This window comes from Trichomycterus rosablanca, chromosome 14 (assembly GCF_030014385.1).
Source record: "Trichomycterus rosablanca isolate fTriRos1 chromosome 14, fTriRos1.hap1, whole genome shotgun sequence".
In the NCBI taxonomy this organism is placed as follows: Eukaryota; Metazoa; Chordata; class Actinopteri; order Siluriformes; family Trichomycteridae; genus Trichomycterus; species Trichomycterus rosablanca.
Genome location: NC_086001.1, coordinates 20170562 through 20189483, shown reverse-complemented (window position 1 = coordinate 20189483; position 18922 = coordinate 20170562). Strand labels below are relative to the sequence as shown.

At 28.3% G+C, this 18922-nt stretch overlaps 1 protein-coding gene across 1 annotated transcript; it reads right to left on the bottom strand.

Moving 5' to 3' along the window:
- Nucleotides 1-597: 597 nt before the first annotated feature.
- Nucleotides 598-16953, bottom strand: LOC134326174 (zinc finger protein 271-like). Its single transcript, XM_063008369.1, has 2 exons — nt 16937-16953; nt 598-2381 (listed from the first exon to the last, which is right to left on the bottom strand). Exons 1-2 carry the CDS (start codon nt 16951-16953, stop codon nt 1148-1150), a joined length of 1251 nt encoding a protein of 416 aa, XP_062864439.1. The 3' UTR covers nt 598-1147.
- Between the last annotated feature and the right edge of the window lie 1969 nt (nt 16954-18922).

Below are 18922 nucleotides of genomic sequence, written 5' to 3'. Positions count from 1 at the left end.
ATACAACAAAATTAACACACCACAACAAATACTGTAAACAGTTTCAAACTTATTCTGTTTTTTCTGAGGAGAGCGCTGAGTGGGCGGGCCAGGCTGAGCCTACCTGCATGGCTGTTTGGCTGGCGCCGCTGAGCCACGTGACGGTGCAACAACAAAAGACGGGGGGGGGGGGGGGGGGGGGGGGTGCGCCTGTGTGTGACACAGCGCAGCGCTACTCTTACAGACAGACAGAGAGTAGACTTTGATGAATCCGTGTGCGCAGCAGTCAGTGCGTGCGGGAGAGAAAAAAAGCTTGAGTATCGATCTTTTTACACGAGTATTGCTCAATATCAATACCAGCGTTGGTATCGATATTATCGATATTTGAATCGATCCGCCCACCTCTACACACATACACTTACACCCTTCATTCACATACCTCGTGTGATATTGTTAATATGTGCATGAAATGAAAGATTGTGAGTGGAAGGAGAGACGACTGAGTTCATCATCACTGAGAATGTGTTAGATTTAGAGAGAGGAGATTTTCTACCTATAAGAACAATTTCAGTTTTATCAGCATTTAATGTGAGAAAATTGTAAGAGAACCATGTTCTTAATTCTATTAGACAATCAGAGAGAGAGATGGAGGAGGAAGAGTAGCCGTGAGCACAGTGGACAGGTATAGCTCGGTGTCGTCTGCATAACAACAAAATTGAATGTTGTATTTCCTAAAGATACATCCAATGGGAAGCAGGTAAATTATAAATAGTATAGGCCTCAAGACAGAGCCCTGAGGGACACCACTAATAACAAGAGTTACTGTGAATACGTCTACTGTACACGTCTAGAAATGTATGAAGAAAACCAATCAAGCACAGTATCACTAAGACCAATATATGCTAGCCGATCCAATACCTTTTATTTTAAATTCACTTTCACTATTAACTGATAGCATTCACTTACATCAGGCTCTAAACCTCCTGGTTCTACCCACCATTCACTCCACTATAGATAATCACATTATTTCCCAGTAATAGTTTAACCTAAAGATTTATACTTTTATTATTACTATTTACTTATTAATGTTTACTGTGTAATTAATGACCTATTAATTACACAGTATAATTCATTCATTGCTAAACATTTCTCCCCAACACTGTGAGCATCATTTCTGTAAAATGTGAATGCGCTGGTGTTTTTTGAGATTACTCTGTGTAATAAAACTCTTTCCACACTGTGAGCACTGACACGGTTTCTCTCCAGTGTGAATGCGCTGATGTATTTTGAGATGACTCGGTATATTAAAACTCTTTCCACACTGTGAGCACTGATACGGTTTCTCACCCGTGTGAATGTTCTGGTGTCTTTTTAGATCACTCTGTCCATTAAAACTCTTTCCACACTGTGAGCACTGATACGGTTTCTCTCCAGTGTGAATGCGCTTGTGTGTTTTGAGAGCACTCTGTTGATTAAAACTCTTTCCACACTGTGAGCACTGATATGGTTTCTCTCCAGTGTGAATGTGCTGGTGTCTTTTCAGATCACTCTGTCCATTAAAACTCTTTCCACACTGTGAGCACTGATACGGTTTCTCTCCAGTGTGAATGCGCTTGTGTGTATTGAGAGCACTCTTTCGATTAAAACTCTTTCCACACTGTGAGCACTGATATGGTTTTACTCCAGTGTGAATGCGCTGGTGTATTTTGAGATTAGTCTGTCTATTAAAACTCTTTCCACACTGTGAGCACTGATATGGATTCTCTCCAGTGTGAATGTGCTGGTGTCTCTTCAGAGCACTCTGTCCATTAAAACTCTTTCCACACTGTGAGCACTGATACAGTTTTTCTCCAGTGTGAATGCGCTGGTGTCTTTTGAGATGACTCTGTCCATTAAAACTCTTTCCACACTGTGAGCACTGATACGGTTTCTCTCCAGTGTGAATGCGCTGGTGTCTTTTGAGACAACTCTGTCCATTAAAACTCTTTCCACACTGTGAGCACTGATATGGTTTCTCTCCAGTGTGAATGCGCTGGTGTCTTTTGAGATGACTCTGTCTATTAAAATGCTTTCCACACTGTGAGCACTGATACGGTTTCTCTCCAGTGTGAATGTGCTGGTGTGTTTTGAGATGACTCTGTCTATTAAAACTCTTTCCACAATGTGAGCACTGATACGGTTTCTCTCCAGTGTGAATGTGCTGGTGTTTTTTGAGATTACTCTGTATATTAAAACTCTTTCCACACTGTGAACACTGATACGGTTTCTCCCCAGTGTGAATGCGCTGGTGTCTTTTGAGATGACTCTGTCTATTAAAATGCTTTCCACACTGTGAGCACTGATACGGTTTCTCTCCAGTGTGAATGTGCTGGTGTACTTCAAGATTACTCTGTGTATTAAAACTCTTCACACACTGTGCGCACTGATACGGTTTCTCTACTGTGTGAATGCGCTGGTGTCTTTTGAGCACACTCTGGAACTTGAAGCTCTTCCCACACTGTGAGCAGACGTTTCCTTCTTCCTGTGTGGGACTGAGAGAGGTGTTAATGCTGACAGTACCAGAGGACGTTTGCTGATTACTGGAGCTTCTGGTGGGCGTCAGATCCTCATGTTCAGTCTTAATCTTCACCAGAGTCTCATATTTATCATGGTTGCAGCTCTTGATGTGATCGTGGAGCTGATTTTGGGTTGTAGAGGAACGTGGACACGAGGAGCAGCAGAAATCCTTGTTCAGTTCTGAAGCAGAAAATAATCAAATACATTTATAACATTATAAATAATAAAATACATTTATAACATTATAAATAATAAAATACATTTATAACATTATAAATATTAAAATACATTTATAACATTATAAATAATCACATACATTTATAACATTATAAATAATCAAATACATTTATAACATTATAAATAATCACATACATTTATAACATTATAAATAATCAAATACATTTAGAACATTATAAATAATCAAATACATTTATAACATTATAAATAATCACATATATTTATAACATTATAAATAATCAAATACATTTATACCATTATAAATAATAAAAAACATTTATAACATTATAAATAATAAATACATTTATAACATTATAAATAATAAATACATTTATAACATTATAAATAATAAATACATTTATAACATTATAAATAATAAATACATTTATAACATTATAAATAATCAAATACATTTATAAAATTATAAATAATCAAACACATTTATAACATTATGAATAATCAAATACATTTATAACATTATAAATAATCAAATACATTTATAACATTATAAACAAATACATTTATAACATTATAAATAATCAAATACATTTATAACAATATAAATAATAAATACATTTATAATATTATAAATAATCAAATACATTCATAACATTATAAATAATAAATACATTTATAACATTATAAATAATCAAATACATTTAAAACATTATAAATATTAAATACATTTATAACATTATAAATAATCAAATACATTTATAACAATATAAATAATAAATACATTTATAACATTATAAACAAATACATTTATAACATTATAAATAATCAAATACATTTATAACAATATAAATAATAAATACATTTATAACATTATAAATAATCAAATACATTCATAACATTATAAATAATAAATACATTTATAACATTATAAATAATCAAATACATTCATAACATTATAAATAATAAATACATTTATAACATTATAAATAATCAAATACATTCATAACATTATAAATAATAAATACATTTATAACATTATAAATAATCAAATACATTCATAACATTATAAATAATAAATACATTTATAACATTATAAATAATCAAATACATTTATAACATTATAAATAATCAAATACATTTATAACAATATAAATAATAAATACATTTATAACAATATAAATAATAAATACATTTATAACATTATAAATAATCAAATACATTTATAACATTATAAATAATCAAATACATTTATAACATTATAAATAATCAAATACATTTATAACATTATAAATAATCAAATACATTCATAACATTATAAATAATCAAATACATTTATAACATTATAAATAATCAAATACATTTATAACATTATAAATAATCAAATACATTCATAACATTATAAATAATAAATACATTTATAACATTATAAATAATCAAATACATTTATAACATTATAAATAATCAAATACATTTATAACATTATAAATAATCAAATACATTCATAACATTATAAATAATAAATACATTTATAACATTATAAATAATAAATACATTTATAACATTATAAATAATCAAATACATTTATAACATTATAAATAATCAAATACATTTATAACATTATAAATAATCAAATACATTCATAACATTATAAATAATCAAATACATTTATAACATTATAAATAATCAAATACATTTATAACATTATAAATAATCAAACACATTCATAACATTATAAATAATCAAATACATTTATAACATTATAAATAATCAAATACATTCATAACATTATAAATAATAAATACATTTATAACATTATAAATAATCAAATACATTTATAACATTATAAATAATCAAATACATTTATAACATTATAAATAATCAAATACATTCATAACATTATAAATAATAAATACATTTATAACATTATAAATAATCAAACACATTTATAACATTATAAATAATCAAACACATTTATAACATTATAAATAATCAAATACATTCATAACATTATAAATAATAAATACATTTATAACATTATAAATAATCATATACATTTATAACATTATAAATAATCAAATACATTTATAACATTATAAATAATCAAATACATTTATAACATTATAAATAATCAAATACATTTATAACATTATAAATAATCAAATACATTTATAACATTATAAATAATCAAATACATTTATAACATTATAAATAATCAAATACATTTATAACATTATAAATAATCAAATACATTTATAACATTATAAATAATCAAATACATTCATAACATTATAAATAATCAAATACATTTATAACATTATAAATAATCATATACATTTATAACATTATAAATAATAAATACATTTATAACATTATAAATAATCAAATACATTTATAACATTATAAATAATCAAACACATTTATAACATTATAAATAATCAAATACATTCATAACATTATAAATAATCAAACACATTTATAACATTATAAATAATCAAACACATTTATAACATTATAAATAATCAAATACATTCATAACATTATAAATAATAAATACATTTATAACATTATAAATAATCATATACATTTATAACATTATAAATAATAAATACATTTATAACATTATAAATAATCAAATACATTTATAACATTATAAATAATCAAATACATTCATAACATTATAAATAATAAATACATTTATAACATTATAAATAATCAAATACATTTATAACATTATAAATAATCAAACACATTTATAACATTATAAATAATCAAATACATTCATAACATTATAAATAATAAATACATTTATAACATTATAAATAATCATATACATTTATAACATTATAAATAATCAAATACATTTATAACATTATAAATAATCAAATACATTTATAACATTATAAATAATCAAATACATTTATAACATTATAAATAATCAAATACATTTATAACATTATAAATAATCAAATACATTCATAACATTATAAATAATCAAATACATTTATAACATTATAAATAATCAAATACATTTATAACATTATAAATAATCAAATACATTCATAACATTATAAATAATAAATACATTTATAACATTATAAATAATCAAATACATTTATAACATTATAAATAATCAAATACATTTATAACATTATAAATAATCAAATACATTCATAACATTATAAATAATAAATACATTTATAACATTATAAATAATAAATACATTTATAACATTATAAATAATCAAATACATTTATAACATTATAAATAATCAAATACATTCATAACATTATAAATAATAAATACATTTATAACATTATAAATAATCAAATACATTTATAACATTATAAATAATCAAATACATTTATAACATTATAAATAATCAAATACATTCATAACATTATAAATAATAAATACATTTATAACATTATAAATAATCAAACACATTTATAACATTATAAATAATCAAACACATTTATAACATTATAAATAATCAAATACATTCATAACATTATAAATAATAAATACATTTATAACATTATAAATAATCATATACATTTATAACATTATAAATAATCAAATACATTTATAACATTATAAATAATCAAATACATTTATAACATTATAAATAATCAAATACATTTATAACATTATAAATAATCAAATACATTTATAACATTATAAATAATCAAATACATTTATAACATTATAAATAATCAAATACATTTATAACATTATAAATAATCAAATACATTTATAACATTATAAATAATCAAATACATTCATAACATTATAAATAATCAAATACATTTATAACATTATAAATAATCATATACATTTATAACATTATAAATAATAAATACATTTATAACATTATAAATAATCAAATACATTTATAACATTATAAATAATCAAACACATTTATAACATTATAAATAATCAAATACATTCATAACATTATAAATAATCAAACACATTTATAACATTATAAATAATCAAACACATTTATAACATTATAAATAATCAAATACATTCATAACATTATAAATAATAAATACATTTATAACATTATAAATAATCATATACATTTATAACATTATAAATAATAAATACATTTATAACATTATAAATAATCAAATACATTTATAACATTATAAATAATCAAATACATTCATAACATTATAAATAATAAATACATTTATAACATTATAAATAATCAAATACATTTATAACATTATAAATAATCAAACACATTTATAACATTATAAATAATCAAATACATTCATAACATTATAAATAATAAATACATTTATAACATTATAAATAATCATATACATTTATAACATTATAAATAATCAAATACATTTATAACATTATAAATAATCAAATACATTTATAACATTATAAATAATCAAATACATTTATAACATTATAAATAATCAAATACATTTATAACATTATAAATAATCAAATACATTCATAACATTATAAATAATCAAATACATTTATAACATTATAAATAATCAAATACATTTATAACATTATAAATAATCAAATACATTCATAACATTATAAATAATAAATACATTTATAACATTATAAATAATCAAATACATTTATAACATTATAAATAATCAAATACATTTATAACATTATAAATAATCAAATACATTCATAACATTATAAATAATAAATACATTTATAACATTATAAATAATAAATACATTTATAACATTATAAATAATCAAATACATTTATAACATTATAAATAATCAAATACATTTATAACATTATAAATAATCAAATACATTCATAACATTATAAATAATCAAATACATTTATAACATTATAAATAATCAAATACATTTATAACATTATAAATAATCAAACACATTCATAACATTATAAATAATCAAATACATTTATAACATTATAAATAATCAAATACATTCATAACATTATAAATAATCAAATACATTTATAACATTATAAATAATCAAATACATTTATAACATTATAAATAATCAAATACATTTATAACATTATAAATAATCAAATACATTCATAACATTATAAATAATAAATACATTTATAACATTATAAATAATCAAACACATTTATAACATTATAAATAATCAAACACATTTATAACATTATAAATAATCAAATACATTCATAACATTATAAATAATAAATACATTTATAACATTATAAATAATCATATACATTTATAACATTATAAATAATCAAATACATTTATAACATTATAAATAATCAAATACATTTATAACATTATAAATAATCAAATACATTTATAACATTATAAATAATCAAATACATTTATAACATTATAAATAATCAAATACATTTATAACATTATAAATAATCAAATACATTTATAACATTATAAATAATCAAATACATTTATAACATTATAAATAATCAAATACATTCATAACATTATAAATAATCAAATACATTTATAACATTATAAATAATCATATACATTTATAACATTATAAATAATAAATACATTTATAACATTATAAATAATCAAATACATTTATAACATTATAAATAATCAAACACATTTATAACATTATAAATAATCAAATACATTCATAACATTATAAATAATAAATACATTTATAACATTATAAATAATAAATACATTTATAACATTATAAATAATCAAATACATTTATAACATTATAAATAATCAAATACATTTATAACATTATAAATAATCAAATACATTTATAACATTATAAATAATCAAATACATTTATAACATTATAAATAATCAAATACATTTATAACATTATAAATAATCAAATACATTTATAACATTATAAATAATCAAATACATTTATAACATTATAAATAATCAAATACATTCATAACATTATAAATAATCAAATACATTTATAACATTATAAATAATCATATACATTTATAACATTATAAATAATAAATACATTTATAACATTATAAATAATCAAATACATTTATAACATTATAAATAATCAAATACATTCATAACATTATAAATAATAAATACATTTATAACATTATAAATAATCAAATACATTTATAACATTATAAATAATCAAACACATTTATAACATTATAAATAATCAAATACATTCATAACATTATAAATAATAAATACATTTATAACATTATAAATAATCATATACATTTATAACATTATAAATAATCAAATACATTTATAACATTATAAATAATCAAATACATTTATAACATTATAAATAATCAAATACATTTATAACATTATAAATAATCAAATACATTTATAACATTATAAATAATCAAATACATTTATAACATTATAAATAATCAAATACATTTATAACATTATAAATAATCAAATACATTTATAACATTATAAATAATCAAATACATTCATAACATTATAAATAATCAAATACATTTATAACATTATAAATAATCATATACATTTATAACATTATAAATAATAAATACATTTATAACATTATAAATAATACTGTTAGTAATTGTTAAACTGAGATCTGATGCTAAAGTCCTGTAACGTGATTCATCCTGCATTCATCATTTCCTGCTCACACTGATCTGCATGAGCACAATACAAGCTTTCACTGTATGATGCTTCATCCCAGTTTCCTCTGATTCTATTCAATCCAAATCTTATTTTACTCAAGATAAAAAATATCTTACTGAGTTCATCTTTATCTTCAGGTTCTTCCTTCTTCACAGGCTTCATCTGGAAACCTCCACACTGTTGGTCCTCTGGGGTGAGGTGTTCCTCAGAGGTGACGTGTTCCACAGGGATTAAAGATCCTTCACATGAAATTCATCAATATGTGAAGAAGAAACTCAACAACTGGAGGAAACTGAAGGTTGTGGGTTTAGTTACCACAAATAAATACTACTTAGATTGGAAGTATAATACTACTGGAAGTATCAGCACTTCTCCACAGGACAGTACGGTACAGTACAGGTTCTAATCCCACTATCCACATTTTCTTATTATTTCTACTATACTAACCACACTGTACTGTACTAACATGGCAAATTGCTCCACATTTACTTACAGAAGTAACTTCCATCTTCTTCCTCCTCCTTTTTTATTAGTTTCTCTTGGAATCCTTCATTTTGTAGATCTATGGGGGTGACGTGTCCCTCTTCTGCTGACTGCATTATTAAAAGATCTGACAGACAGACGGACAGATAGACAAATGTACTTTATTCCCTATTAAAGAGAAATCCAGGAAAATTCTTTCAGACTGTTTTAACTGTTTATTTTTAATGCTGTGAGGCTGTAAACAGAGTGAAAATGTTGAAACTATTGTGGGACTGAGCAGCATCAGGCAGAAAAGACTTCTAATAGAACTTTTTGGGTTGGTTTCACAGACAGGGATTAAGTCTAGTCCTAGACTACACAGCATTTTGAATGGAGATTCTCTATTTAAAGCTAAATTGTAGTCCTGGACTATAAGCCTTAATCCCTGTCTGGGAAACAACCCTTTGAGTTTGGTGGAAGTGGTTTTGTGGCCCAAAGTGAAATGATGAAGTCTGATGTTCTTTACATCTAGTTTCTCATCCACTCCCAATAACAGTGCTGTACTAATACTTTTAACTTTTACTATAAACCTGTAAAACAACCTGTAAACAAAGCTACAAGAACTCGCTGTTTGTTTAAACATTAACAACTGTAAACAAAGCTGAAAATGTGACGCGTTTATATCAAAATGTTAGATTTAATAATGAATAAACTCAGTTACAATCCACTGATTCATCAGTTCAATGAATCGGTTCATCAGTACTGAATCATGTGTGGTGCTAACAGTTAGCGGAGCAGCTAATAGTTTGTTTGTTTAAATAAAACTGGAGTTAAAGCTCCTCAAATCCTCACAGTGATGTTTTATTATAAACTCTAGTTTTATTATTAATTAGAATGTGGTTATAATGAAATAAAAGGGTTATAATTAAATACATATTTTACTTACAGATGAGGCTCTACAGTACAAACACAGCAGCTTCTTCTTCTTCTTATGATGTTTAATGGCGGTTGGCAGAACAACTTAAGACGCACCAGCGTCACCAACTGGACTGGAGTTGAACAGCAGCTTAGCAGTAAAACATCTCCATTAGCCCTGTATCTCTCAGCTACAGTGTTGGGGGGAACGCGGTACAGTCACGTGATTACTTTTTATCTGTAACGAAGTCATGTAACGCGTTACAGTTAAATATTTGTAATGACATTACAGTTACTGTGATGAGGGATGGGTCGTTCGCGAACGAACCGAATCTATTGAACTTAAGGAACCGACTCGTTCCTCTAGTATAAGGATAAATAATTAAGGAATAAACTTGTTTAATGATGTTAAATCTGATTGGTTCATGGCGTGTATGTTTTAAATCAGAAACAAACACAGGCACATCTCTGCACAAGAGAGGATTTTTCTGAAACTAAATAAATAAAGTAAATAAATGGAATTTGTTTGTAGATGTGATTCCAGTATACAGTATTTGTTTGGGGTTTAGAATGTAACGTGAAAGTAAAGTAATGAGGAACGAGATTACATTTTCCAGGATGTAATGAGTAAAGTAATCCCATTACAATTTTAGTTAAGTAATGAGTAATGAGTAATGGATTACTTTTTTGAGTACCTACCCCAACACTGCTCAGGTAGCTTTAGAGAGGACTACAGTCAGTCCTAGACGTTCTTCCAAGCAGTTTCTCTAATGTCATGTTTTGTTTTCCAACTCACACATTCACACCAGTAGAAGCTTAAAAATAACACTACAAACCAACTAGTCTATAAGCACAAGAGGATTCATCTTTATAGACGGTGCTGTTTATGGTTTTACACTTAAAAAAATGGGAGGTTTTTTTTATTACAACAAACACAACGGCAATAATTAATAATTATAAAAATAAAATAATAATAATAATAATAATAATAATAGTAAAAGTATTAACTTTAAAAGTCAGTTGAATGTGTTTTACTGTAGTAAGAATGAAAGTATGAGCTGATCTTTGTCTCATTGTGTAGCTTTGATGAAGAAAAAGCCGCTGGGTCAGTGTGTAACAGGAGGTTTGGAGTGAAGGTGGGTGTGTGTGGATAAAAGCTTCCAGCACCTTGTATTCCCAGGCGGTCTCCCATCCAAATACTAACCAGGCCCGACCCTGCTTAGCTTCCGAGATCAGGTGTTCTCAGGGAGGTGTGTATGGTTCATAACTACAGGAATACAGACTGTACTTGTACTCGGTCTGTTTACCTCCGGCAACAACTGGAACCAACGTCAAACAATTCAACTCTACCCAGGGTTGCCAAGTCCATCACAAATATCCAGCTCAAAGTCTGTCTAAACCCGCCCTTCACATGCTAAAACTAGCAGACCATAGAGCGCAAATCCTCATTAAAAACATGTTGTACAGTTTTCAATGAAAGCTTTTAGACAGCCGTGACAAATTTTGAAAGTAGCCCAAATTTTAACCATGACTTAATTTTCAAACAAGCCCAATTTGGCGAGTAAATCACGAGTTGCCAGGTTCAGCCAAATTATCCAGCCTAATGTCTGGTCTAAAATCAACCCTGAAGCTGAAACTAGCCCAGAATCCAGGGTGTCACAGATATTGGTGAAATGGCAAATGATCGATCAGTACTACTAGTGAATCTTTTATTATTAATAATAATATAGTTTCATTTTACATTCCATTGATACTTTATTGTGATGTATTTTGTTTACATTGGTATTACAGCTAGTAATATTTTACCATTAAACTATTAGTAATTGTATTTATTTTTTATAATCGTTTTAGATCTCAAAAGAACATTGGATTCAATATTTATTCATCAATAAAGAAACACTTGTCTCCTGACTCCTCAGTTGTCTTGGTCAATTGGTCACCTCCATGATAAGAAAACACCTGAACTACCACAATAGTATTTATGTATTTTTAAATGTAATTTTAAAACATGTCTGTTCAGTCTGTATTAGGATTTATATGAACTGAGTTTTATGCACTAGAAGATGGTGGGATAATTAAACGTAAATATGAGTATTTCTTTTAACAAAAGAGTTTAGCTACCACTAATTTGGTCTATAGATAAACACAAAGAACAAAGACTCATGATGATAGAACAATGCAACACTGTTCAGTCCACAGCCCTCCATTCACACCTTCTCATGTACATTCTGGTTAAGGACGGTTCATTATTTGCTAAGTGGAAATCATCTAAAGACTAGAATTTTGGAGTGTAGACTTAGAAGTGTTAAAGTAAGAGGCTATTCATTTATGAAAACGTAACAATTATAATATGAAGAATTTATGCAAACACCATAAAGACCAGGATAAAATTCTTCCACTTGAAAGTAAAAGTTGTTCTGTGTTTATTAAAGTAGATTAAACTTGAATAATGAATAAAAACAGATTCAGATCTGAGGTTGGTACATTACACCACATTACATTTGATGATTAATGATAATATTTATACCATCATGTACATTTGATAATTGAAGTGGAACAGTTCTAGTGGATATTAGTAGAAAAAAAAAGTACACAGAGCTTTTTCTGTACATGCAGTAGTGGAGTATCATTTTATTTTCTCCTCTGAATGCGCTGGTGTTTTTCAAGATGACTTCAGTCACAAAAACGTAACTTCTGTGTGACCGTACTGGTGTCTATTAAAAATGCTGCTTCCAGTAAAACTTAATCTGCACTATAAGCAGCAATATGGGTCATCCTCTTATGTGAATGCGCTGGTGTGGTGTACTTAAAGGATATTCCTTTCACTAAAGTTCTTTTCAGACAGTGAACGGTGATATGACCTCTCTCCTGTGTGAATGCGCTGGTGTTGTTGGAAAACATAATGTGCAATAAAATACTTCCTACAAACAGTGATGTAGTTTTTCTATGTGAATACACTGATGCTGTTTGAGATTCTTTTCATGAGCAAAAATCTTTCCACATTCTGAGCAGTGATACGGTTTCTCTCCTGTGTGAATACGCTGGTGTACTTTAAGGGTATTACTTTGAGTAAAACTCTTTCCACACTCAGTGCAGTGATACGGTTTTGCTCCTGTGTGAATATGCTGGTGTTTTCGGAGGTTAACCTGTTGAGCAAAACTCTTTCCACACTCTGAGCAGTGATACGGTTTCACTCCTGTGTGAATGCGCTGGGGTACTTTAAGGTCACTACTTTGAATAAAACTCTTTCCACACTCTGAGCAGTAATATGGTTTCTCTCCTGTGTAAATACGCTGGTGTACTTTAAGAGCATAACTGTAAGCAAAACTCTTTCCACACTAAGCAGTGATACGGTTTCTCTCCTGTGTGAATACGCTGGTGTTGTTGGAGGTTAACCTGTTGAGCAAAACTCTTTCTACACTCTGAGCAGTAATATGGTTTCTGTCCTGTGTGAACACGCTGGTGTTGTTTGAGATTACTCTGCACAGTAAAATTCTTTCCACACTCTAAGCAGTGATATGGCTTCTCTCCTGTGTGAATACGCTGGTGTTGTTTGAGATGACTCTGCTTAATAAAACTCTTCCCACACTCTGAGCAGTGATATGGCTTCTCTCCTGTGTGAATACGCTGGTGTTGTTTGAGATGACTCTGCTTAATAAAACTCTTCCCTCACTCTGAGCAGTGATACGGCTTCTCTCCTGTATGAATGCGCTGGTGTCGTTGGAGATTACTCTGCGTAGTAAAACTCTTCCCTCACTCTGAGCAGTGATGAAAGTTCTTCATGTTTATGCTTTGATAAGACTGTAGAAACTGTTTCCTTGGAAAGCAACAGAAACAAAGTAAGAAGTCAATTCATTAGCAATACTATTAGCATTAGCCATTATAATTTTTACTACAATAATACAAATAAGTAATAAAAACATTAAATTCACTTCACGTCTAAGTGAGAATCTGAATTCAAAGAACATCAGGATAAAATACTTATAAATACTGCAGATATTAATAATTAAATAACTATAAATAACTTGATAGAAATAAAAATATAAGAGATCTGACTTTCTCAACATCAGTCCTGCACCAAGCAAATCTAATCCAGTTCATGACAGGACTAATAATTAGCTCACAAGTGTAAATCTTTGCTGTGCTGGGAGTAAAAAAGGCTTCATAAATCACCACAATTATGAGCATAAAGCTATTTTAAACTGTCTGAATATATTAACCTGATAATATTAAATAACATAATAAAATAAAAAGAACAACAAATGCAACATAAATGTAAAAGAAACAAACAAGAAAACCCTTTACCTTCCTGTTAGAATCCTGGCAGCCACTTAAACAAAGCTGGTGTCTCCAGCAGGTCGTTTCTAATGAAGAACGTGCAGAAGATCCTTCTTACCAAGTGACTCAGCTACAAGTCTAGAGTTTAGTCCTTAAATAGAGCTGAGGACAAAGACCCAAGACCAGTTCAAAACTCTGCATTGGTCAATCATCAGACAACTATTCACACCTTCTTGTGTGAAGTACTAGCTCATTATCTATGGAACATGTGCAAATGAAGTAGATGGAGCCACAAAGCATGATGGGTGAAGTCAAACTACACCTATTTATCATAGCAGAGAAGTTATTTACATTTAATCCTAAACACAAACAAGGAATTGAAAGGCTATTCTGTAAAGTGAAATGACATGAACTTAGATAAAGCTTTTATGATAAGAATCTAAGTCATGTAAAATGCTGTATGTATATTTGTGTGAATTAGTTTCTACTGTATATGAGGAACAATAAGAAAACTAGAAGAGGAAACACCCACCTATAGATTTATCTGTATTTATGGTGTAGAAATATTTACTGTGCACTTGTGTGTCTGTGAACTGTTTGATTTACTACTGTGGTCAAGCCTCCACTTCAAAATGCTCAGTCAAATCAGCCCCCACATTGTTTGTGAAGATGTTCGTATACTAAACATTACGGTAAAAGCGTCTGGCGGAACTATTTAGGATAGAATTTCAGGCTTTAAAATAAAAGGTTTGGTAATAACTGGACATTATGATTTTACTTTCAATTTAAAGTCAAATAAAACATAATCTAAGCTCATTTCTGTTTTAATTTAGATTGTTATTAAATGAAATAATCTTGATTACATTAATTGTTATTGTTACTAAAAGGAATCTACTTGTTTCCATAGAACAATTTCACTTCATAATGATAGTACACGACCTGTAGGTTACAAATACATTCTAGAAATGTGACAATATAAAAGGCGTTTATTATAAAGTTTAAGGGTACCAAAAAAAATAGGGTTTAAATCAGGGGTGGGCAATTAAATTTTCCAAGGGGCCACATAAGAAACTGGGACTGTTGTGGAGGGCCGGACCAATAAGGTGAACTTAATTCTAATATCTTTATACAAAGCAATTTACAATACAGTTACAGTATACAGTCTGAGCAATTGAGAGTTATGGGTCTTGCTCAAGGGTCCAACAGCAGCAACCTGGCTGTGGTGGGGCTTGAACCAGCAACCTTCTAATTACTAGTCCAGTACCTTAACCACTAGGCTACGACTGCTCACTCTTTATGAAAAGCAGTAGATTGTACATTTCTAATAAGCTGTTAATGTTTAGATGTTACAATCAGAAAATTTGAAGTAGGCAGAGTAAAAATGTTCTTATATTTCTGTTTTGTATCGTAACAGCGATTTAGAGCCTAAATTCTGATCCTTAACCAGCATTACACCTGACTTCAGTTAATAAATACTTCAGAGGTTCATGTCTTGTTAAAAACTCCTTCTGTTCAGATTACGGTGAAGCTGGAAACACTCACACACACGTAAATCAAAACTTACAGTAATTTAAAGATATAGCGCTCCCATCAAAATCAATCCTGTTGTAATGCATGTTTGATGTACGTTTATTTACATCTAATTTGTAATTGCCACGAACCTCATGCGGGCCGGTTGGGGATGTCTTGCGGGCCGGATGTAAAATGACGATTATAAAATGACTAATAGTTTAATGATACAATATTAGTAGCTGTAATACCAATGTAAACAAAATACATCACAAAAAAGTATCAATCAGAATGTAAAATGAAACTATATTATTATTAATAATAAAAGATTCACTAGTAGTACTGATCGATCATTTGCCATTTCACCAATATCTGTGACACCCTGGATTCTGGGCTAGTTTCAGCTTCAGGGTTGATTTTAGACCAGACATTAGGCTGAACCTGGCAACTCTCGCCATTTTCCCGCCAAATTGGGCTATATTCAAAATGTGACACAGCTGGATTTGCTCTCACATACCTATGAACAAGGTCTGCTAGTTTTAGCATGTGAAGGACAGGTTTAGACAGACTTTAAGCTGGATAAATTGTGCTGGACTTGGCAACCCTGGGTAGAGTTAAATTGTTTGGCGTTGGTTCCAGTTGCTGCTGGAGGTAAACAGACCGAGTACAAGTACAGTCTGTGTTCCTGTAGTTATGAACTGCTCTCATTCTCAGCAGTTTGAACAGGATTTGAACGGAAGGTAAAGCTCTTATTTTCAGGTTTTGTTTCCTTCCCTTTATTAATCTTTATGTTTCCTCAGTGAGCTCGTATCACTGCTCCGAATGTAGAAAGTGCTTCAGTAAATCCAACAGTTCACATATTTCTACACCATAAATACAGATAAATCTATAGGTGGGTGTTTCCTCTTCTAGTTTTCTTATTGTTCCTCATATACAGTAGAAACTAATTCACACAAATATACATACAGCATTTTACATGACTTAGATTCTTATCATAAAAGCTTTATCTAAGTTCATGTCATTTCACTTTACAGAATAGCCTTTCAATTCCTTGTTTGTGTTTAGGATTAAATGTAAATAACTTCTCTGCTGAGATAAATAGGTGTAGTTTGACTTCACCCATCATGCTTTGTGGCTCCATCTACTTCATTTGCACACGTTCCATAGATAATGAGCTAGTACTTCACACAAGAAAGTGTGAATGGTTGGCTGATGATTGACCAATGCAGAGTTTTGAACTGGTCTTGGGTCTTTGTCCTCAGCTCTATTTAAGGACTAAACTCTAGACCTGTAGCTGAGTCACTTGGTAAGAAGGATCTTCTGCACGTTCTTCATTAGAAACGACCTGCTGGAGACACCAGCTTTGTTAAAGTGACTTCCAGGATTCTAACAGGAAGGTAAAGGGTTTTCTTGTTTGTTTCTTTTACATTTATGTTGCATTTGTTGTTTTTATTTTATGATGTTATTTAATATTATCAGGTTAATATATTCAGACTGTTTAAAATAGCTTTATGCTCATAATTGTGGTGATTTATGAAGCCTTTTTTACTCCCAGCACACCAAAGATTTACACTTGTGAGCTAATTATTAGTCCTGTCATGAACTGGATTAGATTTGCTTGGTGCAGGACTGATGTTGAGAAAGTCAGATCTCTTATATCTTTATTTATATCAAGTTATTTATAGTTATTTAATTATTAATATCTGCAGTATTTATAAGTATTTTATCCTGATGTTCTTTGAATTCAGATTCTCACTTAGACGTGAAGTGAATTTAATGTTTTTATTACTAGGTGATGAGTTTAATATTGTGGTATTAATGTAGTAAAAGTAATTCTAATTAATCGACTTGTTTCTTCGTTTCTGTTGCTTTCCAAGGAAACAGTTTCTACAGTCTTATCAAAGCATAAACATGAAGAACTTTCATCACTGCGCATTCATATAGGAGAGAAGCAATATCACTGCTCAGAGTGTGGGAAGAGTTTTACTACACAGAGTAATCTCAAACAACACCAGCGCATTCATACAGGAGAGAAGCCATATCACTGTTCAGAGTGTGGGAAGAGTTTTATTAAGCAGAGTAATCTCCAACAACACCAGCGTATTCACACAGGAGAGAAACCGTTTCACTGCACAGAGTGTGGGAGGAGTTTTGCTCAACAGAGTCAACTTCAAAAACACCAGCGTGTTCATACAGGAGAGAAACCGTATAACTGCACTGAGTGTGGAAAGAGTTTTATTCAAAGTAGTGACCTTAAAGTACACCAGCGTATTCACACAGGAGAGAAACCGTATTACTGCTCAGTGTGTGGAAAGATTTTTGCTCATGAAAATAATTGCAAACGGCATCAGCGTATTCACATAGAGAAACTACATCACTGTTAAAAGTGTGGGAAGTGTTTTATTGCACATTATGTTCTCCAACAAC